The sequence below is a fragment of the Podarcis liolepis genome (genome assembly GCF_965112155.1).
Source record: "Podarcis liolepis genome assembly, chromosome: 6".
NCBI classification, from domain to species: domain Eukaryota; kingdom Metazoa; phylum Chordata; class Lepidosauria; order Squamata; family Lacertidae; genus Podarcis; species Podarcis liolepis.
The window spans coordinates 85,590,311-85,606,104 of NC_139559.1; the positions used below are offsets into that span (position 1 = coordinate 85,590,311).

At 43.8% G+C, this 15,794-nt stretch overlaps 1 protein-coding gene across 2 annotated transcripts in view; it reads left to right on the forward strand.

Moving 5' to 3' along the window:
• Window positions 1-15,794, forward strand: part of BRINP3 (BMP/retinoic acid inducible neural specific 3) — a 257,252-nt gene that overhangs the window by 207,336 nt on the left and 34,122 nt on the right. For both annotated transcript variants that reach the window (XM_083506770.1, XM_083506771.1), the window contains exon 7: window positions 5,624-5,846. In XM_083506770.1, coding sequence (XP_083362896.1) covers window positions 5,624-5,846 — 223 coding nt within the window. The remainder of the gene's footprint in view (window positions 1-5,623; window positions 5,847-15,794) is intronic.

A 15,794-nucleotide genomic window follows, 5' to 3' on the forward strand; every position in this document is an offset into this window, starting at 1 on the left:
AGGAAGAAATAGTTTCCTGGGGGAGGGCATGGCTGGCTGGAACCTTGAACGAGCCACAGTGGGGGTTTATTCCTGCATTCTTTTGGAGGCCCCACATGCTACACAGTATTTATGATGTTTTTATGTCCAGGGAAGCATATGCTATTTTGACTGACAGCACTGAAAGAAATTGAAATTCATAATGGAATATTCTCTCCTTTTGCACTCTATTCTCTGTCAGTGTTTATTCATCTGTTATTCAAACAGAGTGTGGGTAAGCAGCCTTTGGCTACATCCTTTGGCTACAATAATAAGGCAGGGAAATATCGCTGGAGTTTTCTGAGCATTGTGCAAAGTGACAGACAAGGCCATTTAGGATTGCTGCCTAGGCAGCCACTTTAAAATGCTGATTTTGACAGGGCTAATGCAAAGTACATTTTACACAGAGCTATATTTACCATCAATTGTTAAATCCAAGAACAGCCATCTTCCACTTTGTCTTCACGAGATGAATCGGTAAAACACAGGCACTCCCAGGCGTTCCTAGCTGAAATGATGTTATTCAATGTAGGACTGGAGTTCAAGTCAATTATCAAATGTTAATTCTTTGTAGCAATAAGCAGACCTTCCCTATGCGCTGCGGAAGGGGGGGGGGACGGATCCAGAGCAAACAGATGAATTGTCCAGACACCTGGTAGAAGTTCACAAATTAATCCATGCTATGGATTAAGTCTGGCAAAAAGAAAATTCTTAAATGCTTTTTCAGTGTGTGCTGGAGTCCTCTTTGCCACTTCTCAGGCTTACTGGGGGAAAGACTCCAGGACGTTCTGTAATAGGGCTTGATGCCTGTTAAGTTGTGGGTGAACATATCAGTCGACACAGCGATTCTCCAAGCAGCTCTTGTTTATTCACAGGTCAGAACAGAACTGAACTGAAGGGTTCAGCCAGCCTGCTTATATAGAGCTCCAGTACAATGTTACTGTAACAACTTTCTGTAACTATCCAATCGCTGAATGTCACTTTCGATCTTTTATTTGCATATGTGGACCTGAGCTATCTACAGTATCCCCCTGCTGGCCCAGGGTGAGAACTTCAGTACATAACAATGCCCTAGATGCATAGGTCAAATTGTTAGCATATTAGCAGTGCATCATGGAATCAGTTGCAAACTGTTGACTCCATTCACATAATTATGGGCACTGTAGTTTATATTTTCCAGCAACCCTTAACAAACTGCAGTGCCCAGAACACATTGAGGAGGATAGTGTGTTTTAAAGGTATGGCCCATGCACTTTCCCTCTCCACTGAACGTAGGGGGAGGAAAATTTGGAATTTCCATTTATGTTGTGTAGCAAACTGCACTTTCCCATTCCATCCAAATATTTGGAAAGTATAGTGTCAAGAAAATCAGATTTTTCTGTTCTGGCCTTCTTCCAAAGCGTTTTCTGAGTGGAGAAGTGACCTCATGAGAAAGCGGTTTCTTCCTCACTAATTGTACAGGATCTCATGGCTTGCATGAGTGACGCGGGGTATCCAAGGTCAAGATGGAGCTTCACTAATTGGGTCTGGAGGCCTCTGTGATGAAGTAGCATGTGCACTCAGTTCTGTAGAGTTACATCTTGGGAGATGTCTGATTGGCCAAGGTCATTGCCAGCTGCTATGAACTATGTAAGCTACCCACATTCCTTTTGTGTGTTGCCTCGCGTCCTAGTTTCTGGGGTCTGTGCCTGAAATTTGCCTTGCTTTTTCATTTACAATTTCCTTCCTGGCATCCATGCTTACTGTGTTTCTGCTGTATTTTTGCCTGTTGGCGATATATAGAGCTATTTCTTGTTGGAATTGTCTACATTTGTGCCTTCCATATTTCACCTTTAAGAAACTCCCATCCATGTTGGACTCCCTTCCCTTCAAGTATTTTTGATCATGGGATCTCACCCATTAGTTCCTTAGATTTTTGAAATCAGCTTTCTTAAAGCCCAGATTTTGTGTCTGACTACACTCAGCTTTTCCTTGCCTCTGTGTTATGAAACTCAAGAGGACACGATCACTTCCTCCCAAGTACTTCCACTTTGTTAATCAGTTCTTCCCTGTTGGTGATAGGGCCAAGATAAATGATCCCCTTCTTGCTTCTTCTACCTACTGGGGAATGAAATTGTCCAGGAGGCAATTGAGGAATTTGTTGGACCTTGCATTCTTGGCAGAGTTTGGGTTCCAACAGATATCAGGGTAGTTCTAGTTAACTTCGTCTCTTGCCCTCATTCCTGCCTAGGCCCTTAATCACATTCCAAAGGATACCTGTGCATTTTGCTGATTAGAGTACAATAAATTTAATAATCCTTGAACAGTAAGAACTCGTGTTGCAGTTTCACAGCTCATGAAATGTGTCAGTTTAAGATATGAGACAAATACCGCTCTCCCCCCCACCGCCGCCTTTTCTCTCTGTCTCTCTCTCTCTCTCTTGCAAAGCACTGTGACTTCACAGTAGCCTTATCTCTCATTACTCTGGATACAATGTGATATTCATTAGAAAAGAATACAGGACATGATTTCATTAAGAGTTAGCAAGTTCTCTTCTTAGCAACCTTCCCTCCTGTTCCCACCCCCTCGGTTTTGTACTGCAAGAGAATATAATGCAAACCTTTCTTATCACATATAAACAGCACATCAACTTTGTACATTGCATGTTGTTCTTGAACAAGTAAGTGGAGATAGTGAAGGTTCCTTTGGCGCGTCACTGCAAGATTATGGAATTATGGGATGGCTGAAAGTAGGACACGAGCACAGCAGCGCTTGGAACTTGTACATCGTGGCTAGGCTTAGCCTCCATGAATTTGTCTAACTCCCTTTTCAAGACATCCAAATTGGTGGCTGTTACTAGATCTTGTGGTAGTTAATTCCATAGTTGAGCTTCCTTGCATTTTTTTCTAAACTCAAAAACTACATTATTATTATTATTATTATTATTATTATTATTATTATTATTATTATTATTATTATTAGGTTGTGACCAATATTTGCCCTTCACAGGGAAGACTCATTAAAAAGAATGACCAATTTAGGCCTTTTAATCCCAATGTGTCTACTAGATACAACTCTTCATATATATAAATAGTCCACTCAGATATTCAATTTGTTTCACATACACTTCTTGGTAATCTGGTCCAGCACTAGGATTTGGCATCATCAGGCATGCTCCAGAAGATGACCCACAATGAATCCTTGGAGCCTCCTGGTTGTTGCTGTTGCCAGCCTTCTCCAAGCAAGCAGTGAGAGGAATGGGGAAAATGAGAATTAATTCCCATAAGCCTGTCCCTCTCCCAGAAGGAGAGGAGAGCAATAGTGGCAGTGGCAACCAGGAGGCAGAGGTGGGTGGACTCCGTGTGAATCCTCAGACAGGCTCCTTGCAACAGCCTTGTGAAGGAAGCGAGTCTAATTACCTGTACGTCGCTGAGTTTTTTAATTGCCAAAACATTGATAAATCGGGGAAAACTGTCAGGGTGTCTAGCAATTATAAAAATGGAATAATTCTGCAGTGCAAAATGGACAGCAGTTAAGAGGTTGTGGGTGGAGTGAATAAGGTTTTCTCGAGACAGTGGTGAACGGCACCACATACAGGAAAGAGTGGTAGAAAGAGAGAGAGAAAAGGGGTGGCCCCCACCCACTCTTGGTTCTGACCCTACTCATTTTTTTTGTTCTGGTCCTGCCCACTTTTGGCTCTAGCTACATCCTCCATTTGTTTGAAGCCCCCACCCCCGATTACACCCAAGGTAATGCAGCGCTTGACAGAGAAATATTTGGATATCCAAGCCAGTAGCACATTCAGGGCCAAATTTGGGGAATTATTCTTTATTTATTTATTTATTTATACCTCACACATTTGGCTGGGTTTCCCCACCCACTCTGGGTAGCTCCCAACAGAATATTAACAACACAATAAAACATCAAAGGTTAAAAACTTCCTTGAACAGAGCTGCCTTCAGATGTCTTCTAAAAGTCAGATAGTTGTTCATTTCCTTGACGTCGGATGGGAGGGTGTTCCACAGGGCGGGTGCCACGACCGAGAAGGCCCTCTGCCTGGTTCCCTGTAACTTGGCTTCTCGCAGTGAGAGAACCGCCAGAAGGCCCTTGGTGCTGCACCTCAGCTGAACGATGGGGGTGGAGACGCTCCTTCAGGTATACTGGGCCGAGGCTGTTTAGGGCTTTAAAGGTCAGCACCAGCCCTTTGAATTGTGCTCAGAAATGTACTGGGAGCCAATGTGGCTCTTTCAAGACCAGTGTTATGTGGTCTCGGCGGCCGCTCCCAGTCACCAATCTAGCTGCCGCATTCTGGATTAGTTGGAGTTAATATTAACCTCTGCACCGACACTTTGAATTGTGCTCGGAAATATACTGGGAGGTGACCAGGGCCCCCAAATTCAGTTGGTTTACTCTACCACATTATGAAGTAGAATCATAGAATTGTAGAGTTCGAAGTGTCATCAGTTCCAACCCTCTGCAATGCAGGAATTTTTTGCCCAACGTGGAGTTCAGACCCATAACACTGAGATTAAGAGTGTCACGCTCTACCAATTGATCTACAAAGTAATACTCATTACAACCTGAGAGACATAAGATCTTTTGAAGTGAAGGAAGTAAGACATATGACCATCTCAAGAGACATTTGTTCTCAAAATGCCCAAGTGTATCCCTTTCCCCAGTACACAGTTATCGCCGCTGAGTTGCATCAGTGCTTATATTTGAATGAGGGGTTTCTAAAACACGTAACAGGCTGTACATTTGAAAAAATAATATATACTATTCATTGGATACCCAGTGGATCAGTTCATTCTCTAATCAGTTTATGCATTAGGTCCATACTAGGTCTTCTACCTTTTTCGTTGAACTTTATGAGCTACTTCTGTTGAAATCTACAATTCAATACAATGAATAGTATATACAGTAGTACCTCAGGTTACATATGCTTCAGGTTACATACGCTTCAGGTTACATACACTTCAGGTTACAGACTCAGCTAACCCAGAAATAGTGCTTCAGGTTAAGAACTTTGCTTCAGGATGAGAACAGAAATCGTGTTTTGGCGGCGTGGCGGCAGCGGGAGGCACCATTAGCTAACGTGGTGCTTCAGGTTAAGAACTGTTTCAGGTTAAGTATGGACCTCCAGAACGAATTAAGTACTTAACCTGAGGTACCACTGTATTATTTTTTCAAATGTACAGCCGGTTACTTCTTGTGTGTTTACTGAATATGTTTCACGTAACCAGAGATTTGTTGTTGTTTTGAGGAGGGAGTGATACAGCACAATCCCAGGTATATTTACTCTGACGTAAGCCTGACTGATTATCCTGGGTACTTCCTCCCAAGAAAGTGCGGGTAGGGTTGCAAGCCTAATGAAGCCATGCTCAATTTGTCAAATGTGAAGCAACGGAAAGCAGGCTTTTGCACTTCTGAAAAGCTCATGTCACATTAATATTTATCCTGTGTACAACGTTTAAGAATATTGCATTTACCTGCTGTTCTACTGTCCATTAAGGGTGACAAATTAAAGTGATAAAAATGGACACAAGCTAGAGGTAACTGTTGTTTTGCTGCACAAAGGCTCACAGAAGCGTATCTTAAAAGAGTGTTGAATTTTGCCATTTTGCAGATGAATTCAAGTTCTTTATGAAAAGGCTGCCCATGAACTATTTCCTCAACACGTCAGCCATTATGCACTTGTGGACAATGGACTCAAATTTCCAGCATCGCTATGAGCAACTGGAAACCAGCACGAAACAGCTGTTCCTCAAGGCGCAGAAAATTGTCCACAAGCTCTTTAGCCTTAGTAAGAGGTGCCATAAACAGCCACTCATCAGCTTGCCGAGGCAAAGGTAAGAGAAACATAAGAGAAAATGCAACCAACCTAGGACGGTGTTTCCCAAATGGGGCTAGCTTGTAGAGATGGCGGAAAGTGGTAGAAACGTAAGCTACTACAAACTCGCAAAGATAAGGCTACATTCCTTCAAAATGCCCTACATGTTTAGGAATCACTGACCTAGCACGCTGTTTTGACACTGAAGGGTTATTCACATGGATAGACATGGCAACAGTTTCCAGTTTGATGGCATATTGAGGGAGTGGCTGATACCTTACCTGGTCATGTGATGCATGAAGGGGAGCATTCATTGTGTGGATGTCATTTTTAGTGGCATATCCATGACCGGGATAAGATGCAGAACATGTTCCCCAGCTCTCTCACAGATATCAGGGGAGAGAGTTGGAAGAGAAGACATCCCACTCTTCCAATCTCACCAATTCACCATTTGGGGGCTCTGTAGATTTAACAGCTGTGCATCCTCACTTTTAGGCTGCTTTCCCAATCTTCCATTTGGGAGACGGTAAGGTGATGAGACGTGGGAATATAATTTTCTCCTGTTTCTTTGGTGAATTTGAACAGCTAGGAGCTGCCCAGTGGTTTCCAACCAGCTTCTGAAAAGTTGGGGTTGTGTAAATCATCCATCTGACGTGTAATACGAATGACTGGGACAAATCTTCCTAATGCTTTTACCTGTGTATATTCCTCAAGTCAACCGGCACTATGGGTGCATAACATGGGCATACAGGAAAATGTCAGAGTCTCTTTGATAGTGATTTTACACCATTCTTGAACAAAGGGATTGCCAATATCATGATATTTCTATCAGAGTATAGCCAGAGGGTGTGACTCTATTCTACTGCTAAACTGCGTAAATTGTCAAAATGAGAGATTACAATTTGCCTACCGTTCTAAAGCCGCAATCCTAAACAAATCCTAAGCAAGCAGTAAGGGAAGGGAGAGATATTATGTCACAGCTGGCTCTACTCTCCTCCCTACACAGTTATGCCCTATGCATGAGTAATGTGTGGATGGCACTACTGCTGAAAGCTTTCTGTCTCAGGATGATAATCTGCACACTGTGGGCACTGGCTGTGGGTGCCCAGTGTGCTCTGCCCAGTGCTGCAACATCATGACATCACATTGCAATGTCATGATGGTGTAGTGTGGGGCAGGTTACGGCAGGTCACACGCTCTGGTACCATGACAGCAACTGGACCGGGGCCTGTGCCTCCACCTTGGGCCTCACTGGCAGTGACTGTGATCCCCTCTCTCCCAATTCTCCCTCCTTGATCTCCTTTCCGGCATAGCTATTCTCCAACTTCTCCAACTCCGCCACAGTGATACCCTCTCCCAATCCTCCATCCTTTCCCTTCCTTTCTCCCCTCTTTCTTTCTTTCTTTCTTTCTTTCTTTCTTTCTTTCTTTCTTTCTTTCTCTCTTTCTCTCTTTCTCTCTTTCTCTCTTTCCTTCCTTCCTTCCTTCCTTCCTTCCTTCCTTCCAACGTTCCTTCCTTCCTCCCTCCCTTCCCTTCCAACCCAAGTGATGTTAACACAAAAACCTCATACATACACTAAGTAAAATAATCTAGGTTTACCATCCCTTCTCTCCCACCCCCAATCTTATACACCAGTGTCTCACATCAAACATAACCAATTTGCAGAAAAAGACTCTGCGACCCAAAAACAGAGGCAATGCGCGTATTTTTGTAACCCAATTAAATATTTAATACAGATTATATAAAAGCACGCAACTTCAAAGGGCTCGTTTCACACATTCAGTCATCCCAATGGCTTTTCCCAGCCAAAGCAGGCTGACATGAGGAACGCTAACTAGTCTACAGTGGTACCTCAGGTTAAGTACTTAATTCGTTCTGGAGGTCCGTTCTTAACCTGAAACTGTTCTTAACCTGAAGCACCACTTTAGCTAATGGGGCCTCCTGCTGCCACCGCGCTGCTGGAGCACAATTTCTGTTCTCATCCTGAAGCAAAGTTCTTAACCTGAAGCACTATTTTTGGGTTAGCGGAGTCTGTAACCGTATGTAACCCGAGGTACCACTGTAGTCTAAAAGGACAGTGATGAGTCAAGGGATACTGAAGCATTCAGTACAGCTGTCAGCTGGAAAAAGACACTGGCTGTTTCTGTCCCTCTTCTCTCTCTCTCCCGAACGTCTGTCCCTGACTGAGGCAGGGACATAGAGGACAGGGAGATAGAGAATTGCCTCTCTATCTCTCTCTTCTCTATCATTCTCTGTCACAGAGAGGCAGGTCTGCATCCTAGCCACCTGCCAAAAGGTAGGGCCAGTGAAAAACGCTTAAACCTTTCTCATTGACTTTGCGGGGCCTTAACCCCCATAAATATATTATTGTGGGGCCTTACCCCCTACAAATATATTATTGTGGGGGCTGCAGCACCCACAGCCCCCTGAAGGTAGCTCCAGTGGTACACACTTCCTTAGAATCAAAGTCCATTGTCCAAGGGTGTAGCCACTGGGCCAAGGCAAGTTAAGGCTTCCTTAAAAAGGTAAAGGGACCCCTGACCATTAGGTCCAGTCGTGACCGACTCTGGGGTTGCGGTGCTCATCTCACTTTATTGGCCGAGGGAGCCGGCATACAGCTTCCAGGTCATGTGGCCAGCATGACTAAGCCACTTCTGGTGAACCAGAGCAGAGCACGGAAATGCCATTTACCTTCCCGCCAGAGCGGTACCTATTTATCTACTTCACTTTGATGTGTTTTTGAACTGCTTGGTTGGCAGGAGCAGGGACCGAGCAATGGGCGCTCACCCCGTCACTGGGATTCGAACCGCCGACCTTCTGATCAGCAAGTCCTTGGCTCTGTGGTGTAACCCACAGCGCCACCTGTATCCCTAAATGCTTCCTTGCTTCCTGGAAAAACCACTTTCTCCCTCCAGTGTAGAAATTAACGTTGGGTGGGGATCTCCCTTTGTTGCCAAGAGAAGTTTTTAATGCCCCACCCCATACTAATTGGTCTGTGGTGCAAGGGATATTTGTCAAGATCACTCTCAGGAGGGAAGGTTGAAACCTCTCCCCATGTTCTGCAGTGTTGATCATAAACACAAACACACAGCCTAGAACTGCTTTAAAACACACTCACATAAACAAGAGCCCCACATGATTGCTAAGCGCTACATTAGTGTAATTTGTACTCAGGCCCCCGAGTTTGATGTAAATGCAATCACAATTAGGATAAAACTCCAATCCAAACACCCTTTAGTTGGAAGTCAGCCTCCTTGATTTTAGCAGAACATTCTTCCAGGTACATATCTTTCCTCCCACAACCTAAAATACTGTTTATTGTACACATACATTTTCTATATAGGTGCCCTTGCTATACTGTTTTAGATGTCTGCTGATAACTTCTTTGTTTTAGCAAGCCTACCCAGACATTTAATTTAGTCATGTATATTTGTTTTCAATATGTTTTCTGATTTTTTCAATATGTTTTCTGATTTTATCCATATTTTGTTGACAACTATTTTATGTATACTTGTTTTATAAACAACAAGAAAAACCAGTTTTGCTGGTTTTATGGAGTGATAATTTTATTATATACACTGCCTAAAGAGTTTTCTGATTTAAGCAGTCTATACATATAGAAGAAATAATACGAACTTGGGAGTTACAGTGGCATGTATCATGTAGGAATTATGTTTGGAAACCTTTGATTTCTGCCTCTCAGTTGCTCCCAGATGATGTGACCCTCTCCCTTTTAACCATTTAAAGTTCCTACACTCCATGCAGAAAGTATGGCCAGCACATCTCAGGTTAACTCAAGTCTAACAATGAAGGATTACCACATTCAGAAAATGTTATCCCTTGGCCTTGATGGGGAGGGAATGGACCGTGGCAAATCACTGGTGCAGGATGTTAGAATGCACTAAAGCCTGCCTGCAAACACAGACAAATATATTGAATATAGAACAGGCAAGTCAGACATAAGTGACTGTGATAAATTATGCCAAGGCTGGCTCACCGATGAGGCAAGGTGAGATGATCGCTTCAGGCAGCAAGATAATGAGGTTGATCTGTATCCCCGCCCCTGTTCCTGATCTACACTCAGCCCTTCTTTCCTGGCAGTGGGGGTCCACCATTTGAGGGTCCAGGTCTTAGACCAGCCCTGCATTATGCCTTCATAAACCTGCAGTCGCTGGCTCTTCCAGTTGTAGAACAGGCAGGATGTCTTTTCCTGGGGTGAGGAAAGGCTAACAAGGGCTGAGATTGTCCTTGCTTGTTGGGACTATGCTGCCAAATACAATTCCTAGCTTGTAGAAGACAAATCCTGGGAATCCCAGTCCTTGTGGCAACCATAGTTTGTGGTCTAACTATTGGCTGTGATGGTACTTTTTGGGATGCGAGTGGCGCTGTGGTCTAAACCACTGAGGCTCTTGAGCTTGCCAATCAGAAGGTCAGCAGTTTGAATCCCCGCGATGGGGTGAGCTCCCGTTGCTCTGTCCCAGCTCCTGCCAACCTAGCAGTTTGAAAGCACACCAGTGCAAGTAGATAAATAGGTACCACTGTGGCAGGAAGGTAAATGGCGTTTCTGTGCACTCTGGTTTCTGTCATGGTGTTTCCGTTGTGCTAGAAGTGGTTTAGTCATGCTGGCCACATGACCCAGAAAGCTGTCTGTGGACAAACGCTGGCTCCCTCAGTCTGAAAGCGAGATGAGCGCCACAACCCCATAGTCACCTTTGACTGGACTTAACCATCCAGGGGTCCTTTAACTTTTTTTACTTTACTTTTTGATCCACGGCGGCTCCTTCGCACATACAGGTCACCACTTGCCATTGCCATTAGAATGAATGAATATGTATGGATAAACTAATCCTTAAAGGGATCAAAAAGAATTCAAAGAAGAACTCATGCCTATTCAAGCTCATATAAAATGGGATGGTTGGTTATCAATATTGATTTATCTATTTCCATTTATAAACAGCTTCCTATGAAACAACTTGGCCATTAGCAATGATAACATCAACAATAAAAAAACCTAAAACAATTTCAAATATAAAAAACGATTAAGCAATCCCACATGTAGAACCATTTCATATAGAACAATTCAGTTCCAGTGAAGTTACAGAACAGGATAAAACTCCCAATTTAGCAAGCCTTGTTGAAGACAGAAGGTATTAAATAGGTGCTGGAAAGACAACAGAGACAGTTTCTGTCTGATATTTAACAGGGAGATCTAAAGGTTGGGTGCTGCCACACTAGGCGTCCAACTCCTTCATCATACAGAATGGACTTCCTAATTAGATGGTATCTGCAAGGTGCCATCACCTGCAGAGTGCAAGATATATAAGGGGAAATATATTTCAAACATCCTGGTCCCAAGCTCTCTAGGGCTATGTGTTAAGTTGTGGGTGAACATATCAGACGACACAGCGATTCTTCAAACAGTTCTTGTTTATTCTCAGGCCAGGACTGAACTGAACTGAAGGGCTCAGTCAGCCTGCTTATATAGAGCTCCAGTACCACGTTACTGTAACAACTTTCTAAAGCTATCCAATCACTGAACGTCACTTTCAATCCTTCATTTGCATAACTATCTACAGTATCCCCCTGCTGGCCCAGGGTGAGAACTTCAGTACATAACACTATGGACACCAGGACACGCACCCTGAACTTAGTCTGGTATTCCCAGCCATATTTTCATCTTGCTTCTGTTCCACCCAGAAATATATAAATATGTAAATAATAAATAAATGAAGCTCTCTGCTCCATGGGCTTATCACTAAATTGCTTCCTTCCAGGCCCACATTCCACGTTGCTCCAAAATCTGATTTGAATTTAACAAGTTGGGGTTGGGGCATATGCTACAATTCATTTTGGTGTCTTGTCTGCCATCTCCCTAGATTAGCTTGTCAGCCTTTCCTTTGGTCCAAGATGTGAAAAGGAAGTCTGCTTGGGAACCAAGGCTTCCTTACTATATAATTTCAGGCTGTAATACCTTCCAGATGGATTTCTCTAATTATAGTATATCCCCGAAGAGAAGAACAATGATGGCTTTTAAGTTATGAAGGGTGACTTTAAAAATGCATTATGATGAAGTGACAGATCCTCCGCCCTCCAGAAGTGTTTTACTCATTGATAGAAGGTCCATAAATCATTGACACGACACTTCTCCTAAATTATCTGTAGTGCCGATTTCCCAGATTCAGTTGGTCATTTTCCAAAGGTATTAAAAGAAGAAGAAGCCAACAGCCTAGACTGTTCTCTTCTTTTACAACCGTGCTGTCATTGGGATTCCATCCAGCATCCATTGAAGCTGAGGGGAGCCATAGTAAATAGAATATTCGCTGAAACTATGCCAAGGCAAAATATGATTCACTATACCAACAGTTATTCACTAGAGGGACAGATTGCTGTCTTATGGCAGCCATAAATTCAAATCAAGAGCATAATTTTTCTTATAGAAAATGGAGAATGCTTGAAATGCCTTAGAATAAATCATATCGGTTTTATGAGAATCTTGCAGTATGTTATGGGTGCCTTAGCCACCTCTTCTGCCTCCCCGCCAAGTCATTATCAGGCTGATCCTATGCAGAATTACACAGCCCGAGTCTCCCGATTTCAACTGTGCCTCTGACTGCATGAGATTGGGCCATACAGGGTCAGATTACTCCAGCAGTAACAAAGAAAACCTTATGGTTAAGTCACTGGTCCTCCTGCCCTACCTCTTTCTAACCTTGTGGAATCTGGATCTCCCGTATCTCATAAAGGAGTCCTGACCAGCCCTGCTACCTGAGATCTTTCTTTTTTTTCCAAGTAAATTTTTATTGTTTTCCTTACATATTCTTTCCCAACAAACCATATTAATGTCATACATTTCCTTTGACTCTGCCGAGTCGCGACTCCCCCCCTCCCTGCAATTGGTATAATTAACCCCTTTCTACCGTGCACATCATTCTCACAATAGTACTATTATACATTGGAGGTATTATGCCAATCCTGCTAGTGTCTTGACCTCTTTACAATTCTCCTTTAAATATTCAATAAATTTACTCCAGTTATTTTGGTATCTTTGGTCTTCCTGGTCCCGGATCCTTCCTGACAATTTGGCAAGTTCTGCGTATTCTGTCAACTTCACCTGCCACTCCTGGATGGTTGGTATGTTTTGTGTTTTCCATCTTTGGGCCAGGAGGGTTCTTGCTAACAGATTTTGGTCTCCCATTTTGAATTCCATTCCTATTAAACCTAATAGAAACGCTTCCGGTCTTTTGGGGAAAGTTTACCTAAATATTTTTTTAAGTTCATTATAAATTGATTCCCAAAATTTTTTAACCTTGTCACAGGTCCACCTGAGATCTTTTAATGTGAGACGTCATCCCAGGGATTGTACCTGGGACCTTCTGCATGCAAGGCATTGTGCACATTCCATTGAGCAGTGGTCCTTTTGCAAACCCCTCTGCTGCTTTTCTATTCCCCATCCCCTTCCCATAAATAATGTGGTCAGCTTTCGTGACTCATGTAATAATTGTAGTTTCCATGTGACTGGTACAGTCATACCTTGGTTGTTGAATGCCTTGGTACTCATATGTTTTGGCTCCCAAACGATCGAAACCCAGAAGTGAGTGTTCCGGTTTTCGAATGTTTTTTGGCTTCCGCTATTGTTTCTAGCTTGCCTGCACAATCGGAAACCAATCAGAAGCCGTGCCTTGGTTTCTGAACATTTTGGAAGTCGAACGGACTTCCGGAACGCATTCTGTTTGAAAACCAAGGTACGACTGTGATCCCAGGAGACCTTGTTGTTGTTGCTGCTGTTGTTGTCTCCTCCTCCTCCTTCATAATATGCACTTCCATAACAGATATATCAAGGAGGATGTATAAGAATTAAATGAGCAGGAAGCATCCTTAAAAAGCATCATTAAAAACATCTGAAGGGAGGGAGGTGTGGTTCCACTAAAACAGGATACACGTTTTCCCAAACTTGGGTCTCCACCTGCTTTTGGACTACGATTTCCCTCATCGCTGACCACTGGTCCTGCTAGATGCTAGGGATTATCAGAATTGTAGTCCAAAAACGGCTAGAGACCCAAGTTTGGGAAACCCTGTACTCAAAGAAGCGAAACGAGGAAGTGATTATCCTATTGTGTACGGCAGGCATCCCCAAACTCGGCCCTCCAGATGTTTGGGGACTGCAGTTCTCATCATCCCTGACCACTGGTCCTGTTAGCTAGGGATGATGGGAGTTGTAGTGCCAAAACATAGTTTGAGGATGCCTCGTGTAGGGTATTCTGGCTCCCATCTAGGCACAGCATAATCATCTAGAAAGCCACAACAAGAGTCAGCTGTGGTACAAATGCTCCCGGTTACAAATATATGTGCACCATGTGCTTGTGAATTAAATGGGTCAACAGCACTCGCCCTAATCCATTTCTGCTACCATTTGTTTGAAATCCTGAAGAATGCTTGGAATCCAGCTCTTGAAAGGGCACCAAGGACTCTTTGTGTGAAGTTTCTTCTCACTTCAGAGAGCTCCAATTCCCAGGGCTCTTTGGTTTGTGGCTATTAACATTAAACAGGCTTTAAACTGCTTTACATTTGCAATGTAAACACGTCTAAGTCTTCTATTTGTTAAGGGATTTTCTACTTTCGGATTCATTTAGAGAATTGACCTTTTTTTGTAATGATGTAACCTTTGAGCTGAGAGAACAGGGAAAAAAGGAGACTGCTTTTTGCATACCAGAAATGCAATGGAAATCATGGTGGAGTAGACTGTGGCCAAGTGACCTTGTATATCTGCTCAATATGCTCTTCACATGCCTAACTGATGATGGGCAACTTCAAGGCCTTGGTTCTCTCTCCTTGATGTTCTTTATTTTAAAATCAGGTATAGGCCAGACAGTGCTTTAAATAGAGCTCACCCCAAGAAGAGTGCGTGAGTATGGGACCAATGGCCCTCCTAATGTGCCAACCAGGGGTTGGCAACGTGCGATCCATGGACTGGACCAGATCTTGCCCACGAAGACCATTTTACTGGCCCCCAAGCCGTTCCCAAACCGATCTGCCCGTCTGGTGAGTCCCCCGAGCGCTGCACTAAACCAGCGCAGCACAGTGCGGGGACTCACTGAATAGCACCGGAAATCGAGTCTGTGCATGCGCAGATACCAGAAATCGCCTCTGCGCATGCGCAGATACCAAAAATCGCTTCTGCGCAGGTACGATTTTCAGCATCTGAGCATGTGCAGAAGCGATTTCCAGCATTGCGCTGCACCGGCCCATAGATGATCTCCGTGGGAGTGATCTGGCCCATGGCTGGTAAGCCTTGCCAACCCCTGGGCTAGACTCAAAAATTCCATCATCTTCATGCCTGCATTATCATAAGGATCAATTTGGCACAGAGGTGATTTCTATATATGAAGGGTATATCCAGAACACCAGACATAATACCTATGGAAATAATACCATCAGTCATAAGATTTGTCTAGCCTATAAAGTGATGGTGTGAGTGTGTTTTAATTGGAAAGATATGTGTCAGGGAACTGACATCGGAGCTAGAGGCGGAGGGAAGGCTCTCAAATGATGCTGGAGAAGGGCCCAGCAGGGAGAGAGGCAGCTCCGCAGATGGGGAAGCAAATCAGTGCAACACCAGGGATATAGAGGGGCTGATGGGGGAATCGGCGAGAGGGCTCCAGGACTCTTCACCGGACACCAGCGGGGAGAGCACGGGTCCTCCACTACCCACGCCCTCCCTGCGCAGAAGACTTCTGCGCAGAGAGAGTAGGAGGAGACTGGGTGTCAAACAACTTTTATGTTGGAAAATATTTAAGAAACGCCCACTGACGGATTCTGCTAGCGACTGAGGCAGCCACGAAGTGAAGGGCTGCCCAGACTGAAAGGTTTAGCAAGGCAACAAAGCCTGGAGAGGCGGCAACTTACGCACGAGCAACCCATACACATTACAATATGTTTTAGGCATTTCCCAAGTTTTCACTGTAAAGAT